The sequence below is a fragment of the Rattus rattus genome, chromosome 17, assembly GCF_011064425.1.
Source record: "Rattus rattus isolate New Zealand chromosome 17, Rrattus_CSIRO_v1, whole genome shotgun sequence".
In the NCBI taxonomy this organism is placed as follows: domain Eukaryota; kingdom Metazoa; phylum Chordata; class Mammalia; order Rodentia; family Muridae; genus Rattus; species Rattus rattus.
Window position 1 is genome coordinate 7,652,282 of NC_046170.1, and position 23,310 is coordinate 7,675,591.

The window sequence follows — 23,310 nt, forward strand, 5'->3', positions numbered from 1 at the left end:
TTATATATGCACGTACACACTTACACATTTTTTATTTTTTGGTGCAAAACGTGTTTGCTATAAAGTTTGTGTCATCGGCAGGAAATTTGGGGTGAGAAAGGCATCAGATGAATATAATTCAACCATCTTATCATAAGCCACTTTAAATATGTATTGACTATACTCGTAGTGAGAATTTTATTAAAAATGGCTTACTAATATTAGATGATATGTTTGTGTAGATATTAAAAAATGGTTGCTCAAATAATACAGAAGGTAGAGGCTGAATTGATCCCAAGAGGCCTCTATGCATGCGTGGATACCTCAATTTTTCAGAAAAGAGCCTTACAAGTAAAGGGAGCAGAAAGAGACCAACTTTGTTTCACCTGTCATTTGGCACAGAGTTTTTGGGCAAGCATTAAAAGAGACTTGTTCTTGGGACACACAAAGACCACAGACATAGTAATGACTGTAACGTGTGGCAATATTATATTTGATAAGTTACCACTGATATGTATGCAAGGAATCATCTGATGTGTCAATATTGCAAGGACAAAATAATTGCATAAATACAAAATTTTAACAAAGTTAGAATGCATTGCTTGAAGAGGTTTAAGAGAGGAATCATTAAATCTCAAAACTAAAACCAATGAATCAAAAAAACAAACAAACAAACAAAAACCAAACCAATTTGGATCCCCATTGTCCTATTCTGAATATGGGAGTTCTAGTAAGTTTGTTGGTAAAGTAAATGTGACAGTCTAATGGTCTGTGTATTGGCCTTCGTGAGCATAATTTAAATTCAGGGTAGCCTAAAAGTGTACTTCATATATCAAGAACATGCATAACCACTACATAATCATACATAGCACCACTTTGTCCAGCATATCAAAACTTTAGATTGGCTTTAATGCCCAAAATACTTCAATAATAGTAAACGGTAATGTTGTTATGGGCCCATGTGTCCATGATGCCTTTCTGGACAAAGTAATTTAAAGGTAGATAAGAAAACTTGTCCTAAATACTTTGCCTTTTTCCCATGAATGCTTTCATAAGGATAGTTTTCTATTGATCATCAACACTGGGGATATTTATCTTATAATCCTATTAAAAGAATAGGGTAATATATCTGTTACCCATTCTTGTACACTACTTTCCTTTAAAGAGAGATGATTTTGAAATTAAAATGGAAAATAAAAATTAATTCTGCCTTGGCTTATAGCATGTAAGAGAGTCAGGATTTGAAATTTTATTGTTAGTATAAGTTATAGTAATATTTTTATCAGGCTTGCTAATCCGATGTACATAAAAGTCACTAAGGACTCTCCCTTCGGGTTTATGAAAAGTGTCTGGTAGCCACTGAGAGAAGCGTAAATGAAAGATTGTGATCAGGCTATAGTGAGCTACAAGGTGGTGGTAAGCCACTGAAGAGCTATTAATGTTTCAGTTGAATATTTAGTTGCTTTGATTCAGATATGGTGAAAACAGCTTTCAGAAACTGTTGCCTTCCATCTCCAAGCCAAATTCATGTTTTCCTTAGGTATCCCCATGCTAGGGACTAAAGTAGTAGGTGACAGGAGCCCATGAGTCTTGTTCTAAGGATCCTCTAAGGATCTAGTAAAGAATGGTTTTCACATCTGCAATGCAGTTTTGGTTCTTTCCTCAAAGCTTCAGTCCCTTTGTTTTGCTACCTCTTGGACTGTAATCTCACCTAGAGAATTTTTCTATGTAGAACTACCTTCTTGATCTTTTAAACCCCCCCCCCACTTTGTGCTACCTCCACCCAATCCTCTGCATTTAGGGACCCCCAAAACACAGTCAACTATCTTTTGGCTATGGCGTTTATTTTTATGTCTCTGATGTTTTTTTCTGTATGGGATCAATAGCAATCTATTTCTGTTCCCTGGTTCTTTATTATAATAAAGATGCTTAAAACTAAAAGTGGCCCACAGTGTGATTGTACAGTTTGGCATTTTAGTTAAAGTCAATAGTTCTGCTCAGAAATCTTCATATAGCTGAAAAAATGATGACAACAAAGGTATTTATAAAAATATATTTCACAAAGTAGGAAACAATACAGGAGTTTCTCTGAATACAACACATGGAGTAAATAAACAATATTGCATTAAAGCAAAGTAGAAAAGTAAAATGATCTGCATGTAATACTCGAGTTTTATAATACATTTTCTACTCCTACATGGCAGGTTTGCATTACAAATTAAATATGCTCACATCTTCTAGTGCTGTTCTGCTTTTGTAGTCTAAGACATTCTGCGCATCACCATGACCAGGGACAGAAGTGTAAAAAAACATAAGCAGTAAAATTATGTACAAATCAGTTTCTGCTCTAAATTATTTGGGAGAGGGAAACTTGAAGAATGTTTACTGGGTGGGGCATTATGTAAATATCTAAAAGTCTAGAGTTTAAATATTCACAGGAATCAATATACTTCCAGATGTTTGTGCTTGTAGTAAAAACACCAAATACTAGGATTATGAAGAAAATAGAAAATAGTCCAAAAGTTTCTCTGGGAAATGCTGTTCCTGTAATCACCAGTCACAATTACACTTTCTACTCTAAAGAGACTATTACCTCTCCCCTTGATAATATTGCCTGCCATACTTATCTGATCAAAATGTACATGTATTAAACATTCATTGTATAGATATTAATATAAAACAATCTAAAGGATTATTAATGGATATAATTTAGTTTTCCCCATATAATCCCTTAATCTATAGATTACCAACCTTAATAAATAAAAGCATTATTGGACATCAATAAAATATTTATTTTGAGGATTAAACAAATAAATTCACACGCTAGCAATAAAACCATCTGTCTCTGATGTGGTCCACTGTGGAATACAGTTTATCTCTGTGTCCTTGTGGAAGAAGATGAAGTGGAGGGAACGAAGAATCCTGCTTCTAGACACAGCCTGTTTGAATGGCATTTCTCTCCTCCCACCTTTGAGTTGGCAATCCCCACCCTGGAATGGATTACGAACATGTGAATATTTTAAGGCTCGACACAATATTTAAAGATGCTATTCAGTCTCTGTTGAGTGGGGCCAACAGTTATGTACAACGTATGGTCACCGTACCATGTAATCTAGGAGGCCTCCCCAAACTCTATGAAGTCATAACGTACAGCAGACCAAAGTATTGCTTTATCATTTGTGACGGGATCCTTATTGGTGAAGGGACTAAAAACCATTTGCACTCATAAGAATCCTTACAGAAGACACGTATCAGCAGCAGAGTCCTTGCAAGTCCACTTTTTCTAATAAAGCACCTTTTAATTTTGTTTTGTTTTGTTTTTTCCTCCTCTTAAACAATTCTCTAAGGATTAGCTAGGATCCCAATCTCTGACTGGCCGTCAGGTAAATATCAAAATATCCAAAGACTTCTAAACAATCCACATACTTAATTCACACTCCACAAGATTTGTCACCTCCTAACATATACTTTTTATTTTTTATTATTTTTTTTTTGGTTCAACATTAAAATGTGGTTGAGTTTATAGATGATTGGTGCTAAACTTGCCTCTAAAACAAATAGCCACATTTGTTGCATCTAAGGGGAGTGACCCTAGAATATTACAGAATGCTCAGTTCCATTGATTATTTATGTAATCCACTGTCAAGTTTCTTTGTCACTTTCACCAACAGAGTAGAGTTCGCCCAGTCTCTTAAAGCGGGGACCCCAGTCACTGAGGTAGTCAAAATTCTGGTCTGAGTCTGATGTGGTGGACTCCAACGAGCTGAGAGAGCCAGCCACAGACCCTCGGCCTTCATAGCCATAAATCTGAATGGAGTCATATGGTGGGGCCGTGGGGTCATTATCTGCCTCATGAAGCCTTACATTTATAAATTCATCGACATCAACACCATTTGGAACTGGAGCAAGCCCTTGCCTTGGCATAAACTGCAAATCTGGTTTAATATCCTTACGGGGTAAAAATCCATTAATTCCATCTGGGTTTTGCAAAGTTGCAATGTCAAAAGCCTCTGTGTCCTCCTCCCCGCCTCCTTCGTCGTCGTAGCGAATGATGTTTTCTCGAACGTCTTCATCATCTTTGATTATTAGTGGTTCATTTTTATGCCGCCTCAGGGTAACGAACAGAACCACAATGACTGTAAGACAAAGACCAGATCGCGTTCAGTCAACAAGCATATCCTGCCATGATCAAAGCAGAGGGGATGACAGAGGAGAGGAGGATTTTAAAAAGAATGTATTTATGACTTCTGCAATCCTGCACCTTGAGTGCAGTGCTTCAGAGCGTGGTTCTCAACCTTTCCACTGCTGCAGTGCTCTAACAGGCCTGTGCATGGCAACCATTGTAGACACTGTCCTTTAAACCCTTTCCATCTTCCTTGGTTAAAAAAAAAATACATTCAGTAAGCTAGCCTGCAAATTCTATTCCCCTATTTGGCCACTGATTCATTCCTGAGACAAAACACTGAGGTCTAAAAATTTAAATAAAGTTATTATTTGACTAGCATGTTCGATCAGGAATTACATAAACACCTGAGCATAAACTCCTTATGCTCCTCTTAAAAACCCACTTCTGTGGATGCACTCTCTTTTCCTATCTTGCCTGTGCTTGCTTGGGGTTGCTGCTGCCTTTGTAGCCCATTGCCTTGTCCCTCCCTGGTAATTGACTTTGTGCTAAAAACTTGGTGACCGGGTATATCTGATTCGAGGATGGCTGACTCCTCATATAAATTCAATTCCTTATGTTATGGTCATTCCACAACCATAAAAATATTTTCCTGGCTACTGAATAACTATAATTTTATATTATTATGAATCCTAATAATGTATCTGTGTTTTCCAATGGTCTTAGGACTCTCCAACGAAAGAGTTGTTCAAATTCCAAAGGGGTTGCTACCCACAGGTTGAGAACTACTGCTTCAATGTGTTCAGTCATGCTGACACCCGGACTTTTAAACTCTTTAACAGTGAATTAGCCCAAACAGTCATTTGAATGACCAAAACTAAACTTTTGTACATGTCACTCAAAATCATTTTCATTTAATAACATTTGCTGTTGTGATGTAAAATGCACATAAACTGGAATCAGCTTTAAGGTGAGCCCTACAGAAAAGAAAATGATATCTGTAGCATAATTAACACATTAAGTACATCGTGTGACCTATTCAGTTTCCTTGATATATATATATATATATATATATATATATATATATATATATTGCTCCCAACTAGTGAGTTTGGTACTTGAAGACTTCTTTTTCTGTGATGGTGTCACTGCTGGTAGCAGCAATTAAACCCAGGGCATCCCGAATGCTTTTAACCACTCAATCAAAAAGTTATGGCCACAGCGTATGATATAATAAGATATTCTCAACCTAAGTGATAGATTACCTTCATACATTATATAAATCATCACACAATTAAAATCTTGTATTGAATGGCACCTGGTACTCCTCTGCCTAGAAAGTCTGCTCTGACATAAAGCAAGAGAAAGGACTGTTATCCAAGAAGTTTACCATTCAAATGAATCATGAACGGATTTAATTGTTAAGCCATTTTAATTTTCAGGAGAAAGATAAGACTATGGCGTAAATATCTCTTTGATATGTTCTTGGAAGTAAAAGCGCTGCTTGTGTGCATTTGGACCACTAACCAGGTGGCCCTGGGTAGTCTGGAACCCCTGATCCTCCTCTTTCTCCTAAGGGCTGGATCACAGGGACGCTTTCACTCTGTTCAGGCTTAGTCTTGCTTTTACAATGAGCATTTTACACAGGAAAGTAATGACCCTTACCTCTCAACTTGAACTCTTTCCTGTAATTTTACTGTAGTATCTACTAAAATATCTATAAAATGGTATGTTCATATGCTTCCTGATTCTCTTTACATCTCACTAAACTCTGAGATCTAATGATGGAATGACCCAGTCCATGTGTTATCTATATTCGGTGGTGATTAAACACAGAAGAATTAGCTCTTGCATTAAATGTGTGTGCAACATGTGATTTGGAGGCCATCTTTTGTAACCGTGTTAGGATGAATGTAGAGTTTAATTCTCCACGTTCTTGTCATTTTGCCTCTCACATTATTTGTATTTTCCCTCTTGACAGGTTTGAAAAGGCACCTGAAATCCTCGCAACCTGGTCAGAGTCTTCACCATTCTTTCTCACTTTATCTTAGTGCTGTATACAGTCCAGGTTATATTTTTCTATTCTTCTTTATATTCACTTATGGCAGTAGGCCATGAAGGTGGTGGTACTCACCGAGCAGCAAAATGATGCATGCTAATATAGCAATTAACGCGCCCATACTGAGCCCAATAGGAAGGACATAAGCTTCGACATTGCACGACTGAACCACGCCATCATTGCTACAGCCACAGACGCGGATGGTCAGGGTACTGGTGCTACTCAGAGGGGGGTTCCCACTGTCACTGATCACGATAGGCAGAAGGTAGACTTCTTGCTTCTGGCGGTTGAATCCATTATGTTTTGCCAGAATGCTCAGGGAATTATCTAAGAAAATTGAAAAGGACAGATATTTGCATCATTTCAGAATATATGCCCAAATAATACTTGTTCTTCTAGTCCACACATTTGTGTGAACCTGAAACAGTTGCACATACAAAGGGACTATCACAGCTCCTCCACTTTCTTTCCCAACTTTATCAATTGACACAAGCCAAAATAGCCACAGCAAAAGCAGTTGTGTGAACGGAAGCCAGCAATAAAACTTTGAGGCCTGAGATTACCTTGCAAATGCAAAACAGATTTTATGAAAATAATCTTCAAAGGTCTTTTCAGAATGCACATGTTATACCGTCTCCCATAAATCCACGTGTACATAACATAATCACAGAAGCTAACTAGAGAGAACATTACCATACAGACAATGTCTATTTGAGATTCTCTGTATTGATAGACTGAATAAAAACATGAATAATAATTTTATTGACTACCATGTTACGTAAACAACCGTCAGAATTTCCTGAAGCACTTCTCTTGAGAACAGAAAACAGATTGCTACCAACTGGAAGAGAAAGATCGTAAATTTTAAATTTCTATAAACTCCTTTATGAATTGTTTTTATATGGGCAAGAAAATAAGACATAGAAGGAATTCCATTTTGCATTAGTTATACAGAAATTATCTTTGAATATGCAAAGCCATATCTATCTAAACTTAGGTAATATGCAATGCTGTGATTTCAGTCTGAAGTGAGATAAGTCCATGACAAGTGGCTGGTCCCACACTGACCCTATAGGTTTTATTATTTCAACTCACTTATGAACACTGTAGTCATTCATCATGCCCAGGAGAATGACAGTCACACTATGCATATTTTAATCTGTCCTTTAATTTAATCAATAAAAGACACATAAATATTCAGAATGAGAGCCCTGATTGTTTCACAATAGTATTTAAGGACAAAAAAAGTACTTACTGAGCTGATATTATTTGGAAAAAAATGACCATTTCAATAGGAAAAAATTTCTAATATTGACAAACTCACAGACATCAGAATACTGAGTTAAGTCGTTATTGTCACCAAATGATACCATCTATGATTTCAAAGCTGTCTAATTTCTGGTCATCAGTGTCCTACTGATTTCCACAGCATTTAAATAAATGGACAAATATTCTACTCCAGTGACTTATTATGTTGAGTCCTGCCATATAATAACCTCTATTAGAATTTTGTAGAAAATAGAAATCATTCTCCAAAATAGATCCATAATTGCATGTAATTTACATTGTTTAAGATATAAACGGGCTTATAATGCTTTACTAGTAAGTACTCAAACAGAAAAGGCACTCTGATTTAATTTTTTTTTTGAGTTTCTTTTGGTTGGGCCTCATTATTTAGCAATTTGCACAGCAAAATAAGGTTTTCTCATAGAGTTAAGCGGCGATATACAAAATGATACAGCAATATCCTCCCCATGACCTAGAAGAAAACACCAGTTAGCTAAAAGCAGGGCAACATTATTTCAACACAGTTACAGAATCCAAGGTTGGGTTACGTTGTCAGAAAGCAATGACAAGTCTGCACACTGTTAATTAGCATGGGAAATATTTGTTTGATTACTTTGTGTCCTTTTGTTCAACACGTAAGATACAAATGTTTTTTCCATGACACAGAATTAATAAAAATGCAATGAGGCTTTTTCTTTTGTGGTGATTGGAATGCTTGATATGAGGAAGTATTGCTGTGCATTCTCTCTTTTAAGAAATCTGCAGTGGTAATTTAGAAATGGCAACAGAACTGTTGCTCACTGCAGAACAAGGTTGTGACTCTGGAAAACATGGGAGCCTCCAATTCTATCCTCTTGCATTTCTGTACTAATCATCCATTTTCCATTTCTGTCGCTCTTTTCACATGCATGAAATTATTGTATAAAAGGAGGACAGGAGGCATTCTACTAGGTTCTTAACTGTCAGCCCCAAACAGCATCAATTAGCTTCCTTTTTTAAAAAAAAATAAATGTGTTTGCATATGTTATTGATTGAATTAAGTTTATTTTTAGTAACTGAATGAAATCTTCATTATAGAACATATTAAACCTATAAAAGAACAGTTTCCTGTGCTTAAATCTAATGCACATATACAGGTGGAGTGAATTTTCAAAAGTATACATTTTAAAATTCCTTGTCATTTTTTCTTATATGTTGGGCTTTTATTTCATTAGTATTTTAACTTATATAATTCTGTCTTATGATTTGTGTTTTAAACATATGCACATTTTAGAATTAAAGGTTATATTGGGTAGCGTTAATCTTCTGGATTACAACATCATATGGAAATGACATTTTCCATAATGTTAATTAAGTTCCTCCAGGTTTATTGTAGTCTAAGCTCTACTTTCCCCAATGATCTAGAATTGTCTCTCACAAAACAAGTACATGGGCTTTGATCCCTTCAGGAATCTATATGTTGCTGTATTTCAAGCAACATATTTTTTCTTCAATCTTGCACCACTGGCATCCTTCCTACGCGTGAACGTATCATAAAAGCCTTGTATGTCTCAGACCTTCATCTTCTACCGTATGCTTCTGCCTATCTGCTGTTCCCTGACAAATATAGAATGCAGAATGCCAGCCTCCATGAGAGCTCCTTTAATAACTTTGGTAAAATTTATGAAAATTGCAATATATTTTATATAATATAAAAAAATTTGGCGAACCTTAACACCTCCAAAGTCTTGATTTATTTAAATATTATATCATATACAAATAAAATATTTTAATTTCAGGAACCATCACATATTTTATCTGTTTTATTATTACTAACAATACATACTATTGCCAAAGTAAATATGTGTAAATGTATTTAGATTGTAAAATCTTATTGTCAGTAAACTTGCTGTTAAATAAATGTAAACTAATTTGTCAATTGCTTTTATTTTCAATAATTAAAAATAGCTTCTATTTAGTTTTCAAAGTATGCAGGTATATTTCGTTAAAGAATTTTATGCAGCATGGGAGCAGGAGAAGTTCCTGTTAATGCCCATAAAAATTATAAACATTGGAAGTCCTAAGGAATTGTTCAGTAGAAAATGTGTAGAAGTAATATGTATTTAAAAATAAATGAAGACATACACATAATAGTCAAAACACTGAAAGGAAATCGGAAAACTCTAAAAGCAATGGGAAGCTCACATCACATCCAAGGAGATGGTTGTACAATTAAGAGTAGAATTTTCATACAAATATTGAATTATTAAAACTCTCAATCGATGCACTCTAGTAATGCTAGATTCAAAATCTTATGTGTCTGTGTATCTGTGTGTTTGTGTGTGCGTGTGTGTGTGTGTGTGTGTGTGAGTGAGAGAGAGAGAGAGAGAGAGAGAGAGAGAGAGAGAGAGAGAGAGAGAGAGAGAGAACTCTTATCACACATATCAAAAAACTGAGTTTATTACCAGTATTTACTGTAGGGAGTTTTACACATCCTAATAGCAATCAATTGCAAATTATGATTCACTTGTATGCTCAAACCAAGAATATCTGTGAAGATGATCATGTACTTTTAAAAGTCAGTAAAAGAGTGTAGTTTCAAAAGCAATTATATCAAAAATATCAATTTAATGTGTTGTGGGATATACCACATGAAAACAAAACTACAAAACTATAATGGAGTGCTCTAATATTCCACTTTCAATAATGTAAACGCAAAATAGAAAAGTTGAGCAATGATAAAATACCAATCCTTTTCCCACCAGAAGCCCAGAGATCTTCCCCTTAATAACTGAAGAATAAATATTTCACTCAAACACACTGTAAACATTCGACATTGAAGAGTGTGTAAATCACGAAGTAAAGGTGAGATTAAAGCGAGCGTGCAGCGAAGCTTCTTTGACCAAATTATGTTTCCACCAAATAAAATCAGAAATCAGCGAGAGAAACTAACTAAGATATTTTTAAAAATGCGTGGAGGTTAAATAGTGCAGAACTCAATATCTAACTAGTCAAGGAAAATTTTATCAGAGATTTAGAAAATATTATGATACATGGATATGTGCACATGATAACTTATGGATAGATGTATAAGTGAATATTCAGCAAAGAAAATTTCATGGGCTGCAACTCAAGGTATAAAGGTAAAATTCAAACTCAATTTGATCATATTATGAAATCACAAAGAATTCAAAGTAAAAGTTTAATTTTTCTCTCTAAGACATCTAGAAAAGAAGGGCAAACTAATCCTAATGTAATAGGAATATAAATCTTTAAGGAATGGAAAGTAAATGGATGAAATACAGGCTAAAATAACCAGATCTGGTCGAGTTTGGCAATTTCTTCCTATCCGTATGCTCTCCAAAGGTCAAGATTTCATTTTTTTGTGTGTTATTGCTTGAAATTAATTTTTATTTACTTTATATTAGTCAGTTCCCTGAGAAGATTATGAGTACAAGAAGGAACATTTAGTCTTTCTACCTTGTTCTGGTTTTAAATGAAAAGACTTCTGATTTGAAGTACATGTGAAAATGGTTGATGGTATTGATTGCAAAATAGTTTTGTGGTTGTTGAGCGATGAATTTGCTTTTCTAGTTCTCTTGGTTTCTTATATACTGTACTTCATCTTTCTAGTAATTTAAAGTTGAGGACATGAAGGAATACCCATTCTTTTCCCTTTAAAGTTAGCTTCGATTTTACTATGCAATTACTGGAAACTTTGTTCTTTCCCTTGGATCTCTTGCATTTTGATATTGTATACTTTTATGGTTTCTTTGTCTTAACCTGCTCTCCTGTTTTGACTTTCGCTATTGTAATTTTTTTGCCATTATCTGATCTTTTTGAGCAGGACAAATGTTATAATATTATAATATGTCCAGGTACTGACTTAGTGGAGGAATCAAGGATGGCTTATAACCTAGAAAATACATGAGACAAAAGACATAACAACTGAAATTGACATTCAAGTACCGTAAATAAATAAATGTAAACATATTAACCTTAGTATTCATAATTTTATTTTTCATAATTTCTCATGGCACCAATCCCATTGTTTAGCCTGTTATATTTCCAATGACTGTAGGTTCAATAAACTGAATATTTCATTCATTATAACTGAGATCTATTTTAAATAGTAAAAAAAAATGAAGCATGTTTTAGGAATATCAGTCAGTCTATCCATCAGCGAATTTCTGTTACTTACTGAAAACAAAACAAATAAACATGACTCTGGGAATATCATATTAATAAAAACAGATGTTATCATGTCTCTTAATATGTATATATATGAATATATTAATAAAGATAAAGTAATATAGGATGGTAGCCATAAGAATATCTCTCTATATTCATGTGTAAATATACAGCTATAAATATATAGAGAGAATATATTTCTTTTGATATATAAATACCTTCATATAGCTACAGACTGAGGGAGACTGAGGGAGACTGAGGGAGTCTGAGGGAGACTGAGGGAGTCTGAGGGAGACTGAGGGAGACTGAGGGAGTCTGAGGGAGACTGAGGGAGTCTGAGGGAGACTGAGGGAGTCTGAGGAGACTGAGGGAGACTGAGGAGTCTGAGGGAGTCTGAGGGAGACTGAGGGAGACTGAGGGACTGGGGAGACTGAGGGAGTCTGAGGGAGACTGAGGGAGACTGAGGGACTGAGGGAGACTGAGGGAGACTGAGGGAGACTGAGGGAGACTGAGGGAGACTGAGGGAGACTGAGGGAGACTGAGGGAGACTGAGGGAGACTGAGGGAGACTGAGGGAGACTGAGGGAGACTGAGGGAGACTGAGGGAGACTGAGGGAGACTGAGGGAGACTGAGGGAGACTGAGGGAGACTGAGGGAGACTGAGGGAGACTGAGGGGGACTGAGGGAGACGGAGGGGGACTGAGGGAGACTGAGGGTCGACTGAGGGAGCCGACTGAGGGAGACTGAGGGAGGCTGAGGGAGACTGAGGGAGTCTGAGGGAGACTGAGGGAGACTGAGGGAGACTGAGGGAGACTGAGGGAGACTGAGGGAGACTGAGGGAGACTGAGGGAGACTGAGGGAGACTGAGGGAGTCTGAGGGAGACTGAGGGAGTCTGAGGGAGACTGAGGGAGACTGAGGGAGACTGAGGGAGACTGAGGGAGACTGAGGGAGACTGAGGGAGGAGGGACTGAGGGAGACTGAGGGAGACTGAGGGAGACTGAGGGAGTCTGAGGGAGACTGAGGGAGTCTGAGGGAGACTGAGGGAGACTGAGGGAGACTGAGGGAGACTGAGGGAGACTGAGGGAGACTGAGGGAGACTGAGGGAGACTGAGGGAGACTGAGGGAGACTGAGGGAGACTGAGGGAGACTGAGGGAGACTGAGGGAGACTGAGGGAGACTGAGGGAGTCTGAGGGAGACTGAGGGAGACTGAGGGAGACTGAGGGAGACTGAGGGAGACTGGGGAGACTGAGGGAGACTGAGGGAGTCTGAGGGAGACTGAGGGAGTCTGAGGGAGACTGAGGGAGTCTGAGGGAGACTGAGGGAGTCTGAGGGAGTCTGAGGGAGACTGAGGGAGACTGAGGGAGACTGAGGGAGACTGAGGGAGACTGAGGGAGACTGAGGGAGACTGAGGGAGTCTGAGGGAGACTGAGGGAGACTGAGAGAGACTGAGAGAGACTGAGGGAGACTGAGCCTTTAGAATTCTGCTTAAATTACAGGTTAGAGATTTTTTTTCCCCATACATTACTATATGTACTTTGTCCAGTTCTCTCTCTCTCTGTGACATGTTTGACCTTCCTTCTTCTTTTTACACTTCATCTGTCCTGCCATGTTTTGACCCAAGTATCTTCCTTTATCAGAAAATTTAGATTTTTATTTTGACTGATACTTTCTCTACCTCTCCTTTTCCATAGTTTAAATTGTGAATAATTTATGTTTTATCTTTTGTCTATACTTAAATGTTATGTCTTTTTGAATACTTTTCTCCAAATATCTCTAGCAAATTTAGTTGCTGGATCTTCCAAAAACATTTACGTTTTCATCAGAACGTTATTATAAGACAGGATGTAGTAATGGGGATTTGATGGACACTGGAGATATGAGAATAGACCGAAACTTTCGGGCAACAAATAACCAATTTAAATGCATAATGAGTGTTCAGCAAATATTTGTTAGATAAACAAATGACTAAGTAACCAGGAGTTAGAGTCGCATTCATTTGTCTTCATATGGCTGCAAAAAGAAGATATATGTAGTTCCAAGTAAATCAAAGACAGAGTTAGATTTCCAACGGCAGGAGAGCACACATAGCCTGTGGAAATTGAAGAGACTGACAGTTTCCAAATATTTCTCTGAGAATGCTTTATATCACAGAATGTGAGGCATAGATTGGAAATGCATAGGGGCAAGCAGGGAGGCTCAGAGAAGAAACAGCATAATTATAGGGAAAGGCCATCATATAAAATAGGTGTGCCACGGAATTCTCTTTTACTTGCTAAAAGTGGATACTGGCTGGTCCAATACCCACAACGCGTAAACAACAGAGCCCTTCCTGGTCTGGCCTCCGTGGGAGAAGATGCATCTAACCCTCCAGAGACTTAAGGCCTCAGGGAATGGGGCAGTCTGGTAGGGGTGAGGTAATGGGCAGAAGAGGGGGTTGGTGTGGGGGTTGAGTACATTCTTTTGGAGACAGGGGAGAGGAGGAATGGGATGTGAAACTGTGAGAGGGAAGACCAAGACAGGCTAACAACTGGACTGTAAAATAATAAGAGTAATAAAAATTAAAAAAATAAATAATGGGGATTCTTCTATCCTCAGTGAGTAGTCTGCTCTTAGATTAATTTTTCACGTGATTATTGATAGTATTCCATCACCCAGAATTGGAAATGAATGGATATTTTCCCAGAAGTTTGTATCTCCATTTTTTATTTCCTTTAGTAACAGCTGCATGTGTTGGGGAGTTGCTGTATTTCTTTCCATCAGATTCCTGCATCGAAACTAACACAACTGCTACATGTGGAGACGCAGTTGATGCCATAACATTTGAGGACCTAATCATCGAGATTAGAAATCTGGGAGAATGACGACCCGGCATTCTCTAGTCCTCAGTTTCTGTAGCCACACAATGCAAAGGGGAGCCACAGTTAAAGAAGGCTCCTGCTACCATTTATTACAAAATAAAGAGCTGAAGAGGTAATCAGTGGACATTGTGCCTTTTCGAGATATTTGACTTGCAAATTTAAGTCAAATTTTCTTGGTCCAGTCAAGTGAAATGCAAATTGTTTTAACGACAAGGAAAGTGAGCGTGGCATTTAGGAAGCATGGACTGGAGTTTCAATTAAGGACTTATCATTAGGTTATAAATTTTGTTTATTTATAAACACTTCACAAAGCAATAGAAACTGCAAAGCCTGTGCATTTTCATCATGGTAAAAGGATGCACTCACAGTGGCTAATAAAAGGGTATGAGGCTGATGTAATGTCTGCCATACTTTACACAAACTTTCTGACTGGACGTGTGGGAATACGGACGTATGGAAATAATTTCATGTTAACAAGTTCATGAAAATTAACTTTTTTCTTTGTTACTTTATTTATTTTCATTTCAAATGCTACCCCCTTCACAGTTTCCGCTCCATAGACCCCCTATCCCCTCCCAGTCCCCCTGCCTCTATGAGGGTGCGCCCCCAGCCGCCCACTCACTCAACTTTTTGTGAAACCAGTCTCCTCACCATTACAACTTTCTACAATTTCCCTTCAAAGTGTACGTTCATATCACCTGCCACAGTTAGCTGTGCATTCTGAGACTTGTAACTAGACCCTTGTTTTACAATTCTCTGTTTTTCCTTTTCTTTCTTTTAAATTGTCCATTTTGCTACCTGGCATCTATCGTCTCAATGGTTACAGATTGACTCATTACCAAATATCACCGAATAACACCAAGTAACCTAAGATCTTCAGTCGTAAAACAGCTATCTGCCTGGCTTTCAAAAGGGAACATCATCTGCGATCTCTTCGGAATCTCCTAGATTAACACCAAGTGTAATGTTTAGTCAACAGTCTACAATTACACATAGAATGAATTAGCACTTTTTTTAAACATAGGAAAACACACTGGAAGCTCTTTCTGCATCACAGCTCCTTCAGCGCCAGGGCTCTATAAATATCTAGCTAGTTGTCATTTGGGAATGGAAATGTACAGACAGTAGGCCATGGAAACATAAGCAGGTTCTAAGGTTTTCTGCTTAAAGAGGAGGACTGTTCATTTCTAAAGCATTAATATAAATAATTTTATGTCATGTAAAAACTAAGATGGTTTTTAATGGTATAGTGCCAGGAAATGACTATGCCTCCTATTTTTATTGTCCTGGTTTTTCATGTCTTCACTGTGGTGATTGGTGAAACATTAGATTAATGCTATTTTTGATGGTTTCCTGAAAAATTATGCCAAAACCCCAATCTACAGAATTTACAAATGTGATCTTACTTGGAAAAGAGTCTTCTTTGTAGGTAACTAGCTGACTTAAAATCGTGAAGTATGGTGTTCATGTGGGATTCCTCAAGGAGCTCTAAATCCTGTACCACCTGTCTTTGTAAGAACGTGGAAAAATGAAATTTGACAGAGAGGAAAAGACGAAACAATCGAATACCAGAGGCAGAGATGGAAGGATTTGGCTCCAAGCCAAGGATGCCTGCAGCAACAGAAGTTGGGAGAGAGACTGGGCTCTCTCCTGCCTCTGGAGGGAGCCTGAGCCCGCTAGGTATTTGTTGTCAATGCCCCCCTGAGCTAAAAAGAAGAAAAAACCTACTGTTTTATCCGTCAGGTTTAATGCATCTTTATAAAATGAATGCAATCAGCTATTCTTGCTAAATCTGTGTCTACTTTTCCCAGCAGGATAGGGAATCGATGTGGGACCCCTCTCCCATTATACATTTGAGGAGGATTCCAAAAGATAAAGTGAGTGGTTCAAGGATTTTCATCTGAAATCTGGGATACATAATCATGCTCAGTGGATTTTGCGCGATGTTTCTTTGTCCCCTTTGAACAAAACTTGTCTCAAAAAAAAAAAGTGGTGAAGATGGTTCTAAAATATGTTTTATTTAAAAAAAACCAAGGACAAGAATAAATGAGGAAGAGCAAGCAAGAAGCCTTTCTATCACTGCCTGCTGTATCCATAAGTGAGGGGAAAAAAGAAATGGTCAAGGTCTTTGGTGGATGAAAGTCTATGATTTTCAAAGCGATTACAAAGACACCCGGGACTGAAGAGATAACTCTTCCTGTAATGCACAAAATGTCTAAATAGGAAAAGATGAGACTGGATCTTCAGTACGACACTGGTGTAGGCTGAGGCAGTAGCTACAGCCACTAGGAAGAAGAGGGAGGGCAATCCTGGTTGTTGTTCGGCCAACTAGTTTTGCCATTTGATGAGCTCTGAGCTAGGTGGCTCTCAAAAATTAGATGGATGGTCTTCGTGGTAGAGTTCAGCAACTCGGGGTGCTTGTTATCAAGCCATATAACCTGAGCATAATCTCTGAAGTCTGCATAGATGAAGCAAAGAACCAGTTCTTCTGGTAACTCCACATATGCTGTGGTGTACTCATTTATCTGAATACACAGAGAGACAGACATACATACACACAGAGAGTCAGACAGATAAAAACAGAGAGAGACAGAGAGACAGAGACAGAGAGAGACAGAGAGTCAGAGGCAGAGAGACAGAGGCAAAGAGACAGAGACCGAGACTGAGACAGACAGAGACAGAGAAAGAGAGAGAGAGATTGAGGAAGGTATTCAACATCCTTCTCTGACCTCTACATGTAGATCTACACAAAAGGGTCTTATACATATACATACAAACATGTAACACGCAAATAATTTAAGTAAAGAAATGACAGCTAAAATGCTATCCAATATAAAATGGTGTACTTTGATAGAACATTACACAGCTTAGCATAATTACATAGGAAAACAAAAGAGCATGTTATAAGATAGTAGCCAGAACTCCATTATGAATCCAGAAGCCACATATGAATATGAGTGTCACTTAATTCAGTGTCGATGTACGCTCAGCGACCCTGTTTCAGGTGTAAAATGTGCTGGCATCACCCTTGGACTTCCTTAAGCGTTGTCTTTTCCACCAATGCTCTATGCACAACTCTTTTACAGACTCCTTGATGCTTAGAAGAAAGGTAGACTATCTCACACAATAGTCGCACTCCAACTTTCTCGAGTGGGGATTTTAAAGCTTTCAGAAATATCAGCATATCTGGAAAGAATATTTTAACTACTCAGCCTTTTCAAGAATGTACAAAATACACATTCAGGATACAAATTTCATAGAGAAAACAGACACAAACCATGTCCAGCTCTTTACTGAACTGAACCCTTGAGAAGCTCTCAGAAAATAGCTTACTGTCGTTAACTGCCACAGCATTAGAAATCTACCACAAGCACATTCGTTTTCCTCTTTATGTGTTGACTAACAACATGAATATAGTAAGGAGTTAGAAATCATAGATGAATTTGTTTTGCATTGTAGCTAATTTGTGTTCATTCGAATAGATGATAAAAGATATACAAAGGACCACAGTAAGATTTACTTTAAACTTGCCAAATTAAATGCGCTTTTATTTAAGTGAAGCACACGTTGTTCCCAAGATGTTGAATATTTAAACCTTACAGGTAAGTGTTGAGAATAAGAGAAAAGAGGAACCTGAGCTGAATTGTTACCCAAACAACTTGCTTTGATTTGAAAAACACACACTATCCATGAACTCGCCACTTAGTTGGGTGCTGGCACACATTCTTCAACAAAACATGTAGAAAGTTTCCTTTGCATATATGAATATAAGGTATTTAATTTGCCTTTGACTTTATGAGGCAAGCACCAAAAATATATTTTTTCCTAGCCAAAATGCCTTTCTTAAGTCAACACATACATTTCATTATTTTTTTTCCTCAGTAAGCTGGCACCAAGTGCCTTCAAGAGGTCACTGACAGAGCAAAGCCTCCCCAGCACTCTACCCCACACAGTGCAAGGTAATGGACTGCTCCTTGTCTGATTCACCAACTAGAAGATCGTTCGAGGAAGAGATCCTACACTTTATTACTCATACAAAAAAGCCTATGTGTGTTTTACTAGATAATCTCTATAGATTTCCCTTAATCCTTGTTACAGGAACTGATGGATGTTGGGGAAGATAAGATAGGATTATTAGTCTTGAAAACTTTTGTTCCAAAACTTAAATAAAAGGCTATTATTGGCAAGATATCATTCATTTGGTGCCGTGCTCTCTACTTGTCATCCATGACCTTTGACCTGGCTCCAGTGCTGTGAACTACCATTCTCCTCTGAGCTTACTTTAAGTCTGAATCCTCAGCTAAAATTGAGAAAGGAACTTAGGTGAAGTGAGGCCTGAGAGCTGGACTTACAGTGTTTTTTGTTTGTTTGTTTGTTTGTTTGTTTTTTGTTTTTTGTTTTTTTCACAGTGTTAAAACAGAGAGAAGCATTTCTCCTCTTGATCCATAAACTCTGATGTTTATATTCCTTGGTCTTTTTCTAACTGCTTTGGGGATTTTGGAATCTGGATTCTTATCTAATTTCAAGTGCCAAACGATCTTTTTGTAATTCCAATTGTATATCTTTTTCACTTTTATGTTGAAACTGTCCACTAGAATCTTCAATATTATACGTTCAACTTTAAAATATTAAGACTAATTGTACCTGTCTCTTTGATTCCCAGAAAGCAAAGATTTCTTTCGTAAAGTCTTAGTGACTGTGATATACACATCTCTCCAGTTACACACAGGAATATCAAAATGTCTGAAGGAGGAACATATATCACCCTTCAGTAATCAGCTAAAACTGAAAAATCTTTTAGGAATCTGTAAATAGAGAAAGTAACCCAAGGATTTTGAAGTACATAATCTAGAAATATATCAGATGCTTGATGTTGTGTGTATGTAAACGTATAATATGGTGTTGATTAATATAGCCAATAAGTACACAGAGGACATCTGTCAAGAAGTGTGATTCGGTGTGTAACGGGTCCCTGTGACAAGCAATGCCTATATCGGTGTAAAACACACCTAATTTTGCACACTTGCCATGCAATGAAGGTGGCACTCATCGCTGATCTTGCACATGTCATTGCCTTAACTTCTAAATGAATTGCAAACACACATCAGAACACCATAGTATATCTGCTTATACATTTAGCTAAAATACTAGTAGTAATTTAGACTCAACACTATCCAGCCCATGTTGGCATTTCACATCCGAAGCTTGTCTAATTTTCACTTGTGCGTGTAGAACATATTCACAGTAAAATTAAGATAACGTAATATCCATTCATTCCATTAATTTAAATATAAGAACCCGAGAATGTTAAAGATGTGCATTCCCACATTTTTATCCTAAATCAGCTGAATGAGAATATATAAAAATGGGCCCCGACCTTCTGCGTTTGAAATAACTTTTTATTTTTTATATAAAACCTAGGGAGCTTGGGACTGACTTTTCCTCTTTAGGTGTTAGCAATAGTTAATGGCTTTGCCCAAGCTGTCTGAGGCTTCACTAGGAAAGCGATTATGTTCTATGTTGTGTAATCCAGCAGGGGTAGCGGCTGACAGCAGTTTTCCTGCATAATTCCTTCTTTCCTGGTCTAGTGGTAGAATAGCTGCTAGTAAAGGCGGGAAATGATGCAAGAAAATGTGGCATCCTGCAGGGAGCCGAAGACCAGTGTTTGTCGTTGAATCATTTTAAAATTTAATATGTTATATTAAAACAGCTTGGCTAAACATATATCTCTGGGCAGAAGTCTTCATATACAGTGAAGGCGAGAGGATGGAAGGCCGCTATGTAGATAAAATTATCATTCAAGCAGTGCTTACATTATCATTCCTACCAGGCGGCTGAGGCGGCATGTGCTTTTGTATCTCAAGATTCATCCTCTTTCTAGTGTTGGAAATAGTGCTGTTTTGATCATTCGAAAATGACTTTACATTAAAGGTCAAACTGATTTGCTTTTTCCTTATATTCACCCACATATTAACAGGTTAAAAGGCAGACGAAGAGAGCAGAAATGAAATGATTGGAGAACGAAAAGATACCTGTGTAGGTCACCCTTATGATTGAGGCAGAAATCACACCAGACTCATTCAAACTCTTTTTTTATTGAAAATGTAATCTGATAAAATGCCCTATTGTTATATATTATAGAGAAATCTGAATACATTTTTGAAGTCATGCATGATTTCATTTTAATACTTTTTAAAATAAAAGAAGGGATTTTTGTATGAGTCTTTTAAAATAGTTTCAGATGATATTTGATTTCCCAGTCTTGCTGTGCCTAGCTGACAATGGACATGCCCTACCCCCTCATACTGAGCAAATTTATAAAGGTCCCTAACTCTAAATTCTTTTCAGTTTTTATCCTAGAAGCAATATTTAACAAACTCGGGAAAGTTTAGGGAATATCATCTTATTTCAGGCTGACTAATTCCTAAACACTCATGTGAAGTTTCGCCAGTTTTTGGTATGCATTTTAGAAGTCTTTTGCATACAGTATTGTGCTATTCTTGAGCTGTCAAAGCATCCAAGATTGTGTTTTTATCCCAGTTTCATGACAACGAATATACTAATTCACTGAGGGGGAAACATGTCAAAAATTTCAGAGACCAATGTGAATATGGCAAAAGGTCTCACAATAATGTGATAAAAGTTCCCTAAGAACAAGACTGGAAAGGAAATGGTGACTAATTTGTTAAAGAATATATTCATATTCATCTTAAAGGAAAATCCACATCTAAGACTAGGCCCTGCATGCTCTTTGGTTGTTAGTTCAGTCTTTGTGATTCTTCCTGGGACCAGGTTAGCTGACCCTCTTATTCTTGCTGAGCCTAGATGTTTCATGGTGGGGTTGTCCTCCATGAAGAGAATGGAGGCAGTAATGGGAAGAAGGATTTCTAAGTGTGGAACTGAGAGAACAGGAGTGAGGGGACTGTATTAGGGAAGTAAAGTGAATTTAAAAATTATTAAAAATAAAAGAAACTCAATCTTCACAATAAAGGTAAAAGTTCCTGGAATAGTATATACCAGTATCTTGTAATTTATGAAGTGATCTACTGTAAGTGTAAAATGATTACATTAAAAATTACTCTGTATGGTGGCTTGAATGAGACTGGTCCCCATAGGATTGTATATTATAATATTTGGACAATAGGGAGTGACATTGTTTGAGAGGGGTTACAAGGTGTGGCCTGGTTAGACTAGGTCAGTCTTTTTGGAAGAAATGTATCACTGGGAGTGGGCTTTGGAGTTTCAAAGCACAAGCCAGTCCTAGGGTCTCTTTCTCTTTCTGCTACCTACAGGTTAGGATGTAGGACTTGTAGATACTCCTCCAGCACTATGTCTACCTGCATGCCACCACCATAATGAAGATTGCCTAAACTTCTGAAACTGTAACTGTTGAGCTGGAAGTAAAAATAAGGGCACGATAGCTGAGGCAGTCTTAGAAAAGTCCAGCCATTGAGCTAAAGCATATAAAATATAAGCTAATGTGAGTGTGTGTGTGTGTGTGTGTGTGTGTGTGTGTGTGTGTGTGTGTGTGTGTGTTTCATCCTTGAATCTAAGGTAATGAGGGCAGGGCTGGTAGCATGGTCCACCTGGAGCTTAAAGCAGGCTAGTAGGAACTACACCCTACACGCTATAAAATCCATGTCCTAAAACAGAGACGTGTCTTCAAGATATACGGGTGCAATGGTGGCATAATTGTTTAAGGAGTAACCAATTACTACTTTTTAAAGTTTCTTTTATATTTATTTTTTTTAATTTTGAAGGAAAATTCCATGAGACATTCCTGACCCTGTTAAAGTGGTAAAGTACTTGAGACTAGATAGGTCATGTGCTAGGGGTAATTTGTCTACTATTATACTCTTAAAGGAACATAGTAATAAAATTATTCTGAATGGCATATTTCTATACCAAAAGGTCAGAGTGTCACTCATCTCTCATCAGAGGAGCTACATATAGTATCTGGTAATTAAAGGATATCAACAACTGGACAAGAATGAAATTTTGTTCCATTCATTCCTAAATGGTATGTTTTCCTCAAACTAGTTCTCCCAACTTTCAGGAGTGTATTCTATAAAGGAGAATAGAAGATTGTAAGAACCAAGAAAATGTCATGTTCCAGACACGTAGGACTAATATACTTATGAACCCCAGAGACTGGAAGCATGTATAAGACCTGCAGAAACTCAAAAGAGTTTAAAAAGCTCAGTACTGAGGAGCAGAAGTGGCCTAAAGTCCCATTTCTCACCAAAGTATACCTGTAATTGATACATCCTCTAAAATATATCAACTATGTTTCATGACAGGCCCAAGGATCAAGAGTATTTGGTTAATTCAAAACAGAGTGTAGTAATGTGTTTGCATGTGTGTGTATGTGTTTGTGTGTGTGTGTACTTTATGTTTTATGGTGTTTGAATATTTTTCATCTTATTTTTATTTTTACTTTATTAACTTTGATTTCTTAGGGATGTTGTTTTACCTTTAGAGAGAGAAAGAGACAACGTTAAGTAGGTGAATAGGAACATAAGAGTATCAGGTAGGAATTGGGGCAGGAGAAATAATATAATATGATTAGATCATATAAAACCTCTTTACACTAATTTTTATATTGAAAATATATTAAATATATTAAATACTCAAATGAAAATGTATACAAAAGAAACCACTGAAAGTATAGACTATCGAATGGGAAGAAAATTTACTCACTGTACAATACGGATTAATATTTGGAACATATAAAGCCTAAAATAAATTAAATATCAAACCTCACATAGTTTTTTGATTAATAGTTCAATTAAATGTAAAAACAATAATACTTCTCAACTAACAAGGCTGTTTA

General features: G+C 37.2%; 1 protein-coding gene across 1 annotated transcript in view; it reads right to left on the minus strand.

The window, feature by feature from the left end:
• Positions 1-3,444: 3,444 nt before the first annotated feature.
• Cdh8 (cadherin 8) overlaps positions 3,445-23,310 on the minus strand; it is a 385,799-nt gene continuing 365,933 nt past the window's right edge. The window contains exons 11-12 of the mRNA XM_032888162.1: positions 6,237-6,488; positions 3,445-4,115 (exon numbers count right to left, since the gene is read on the minus strand). Of these exons, the coding sequence (XP_032744053.1) occupies positions 3,622-4,115; positions 6,237-6,488 (746 nt within the window). The 3' untranslated portion in view covers positions 3,445-3,621. The remainder of the gene's footprint in view (positions 4,116-6,236; positions 6,489-23,310) is intronic.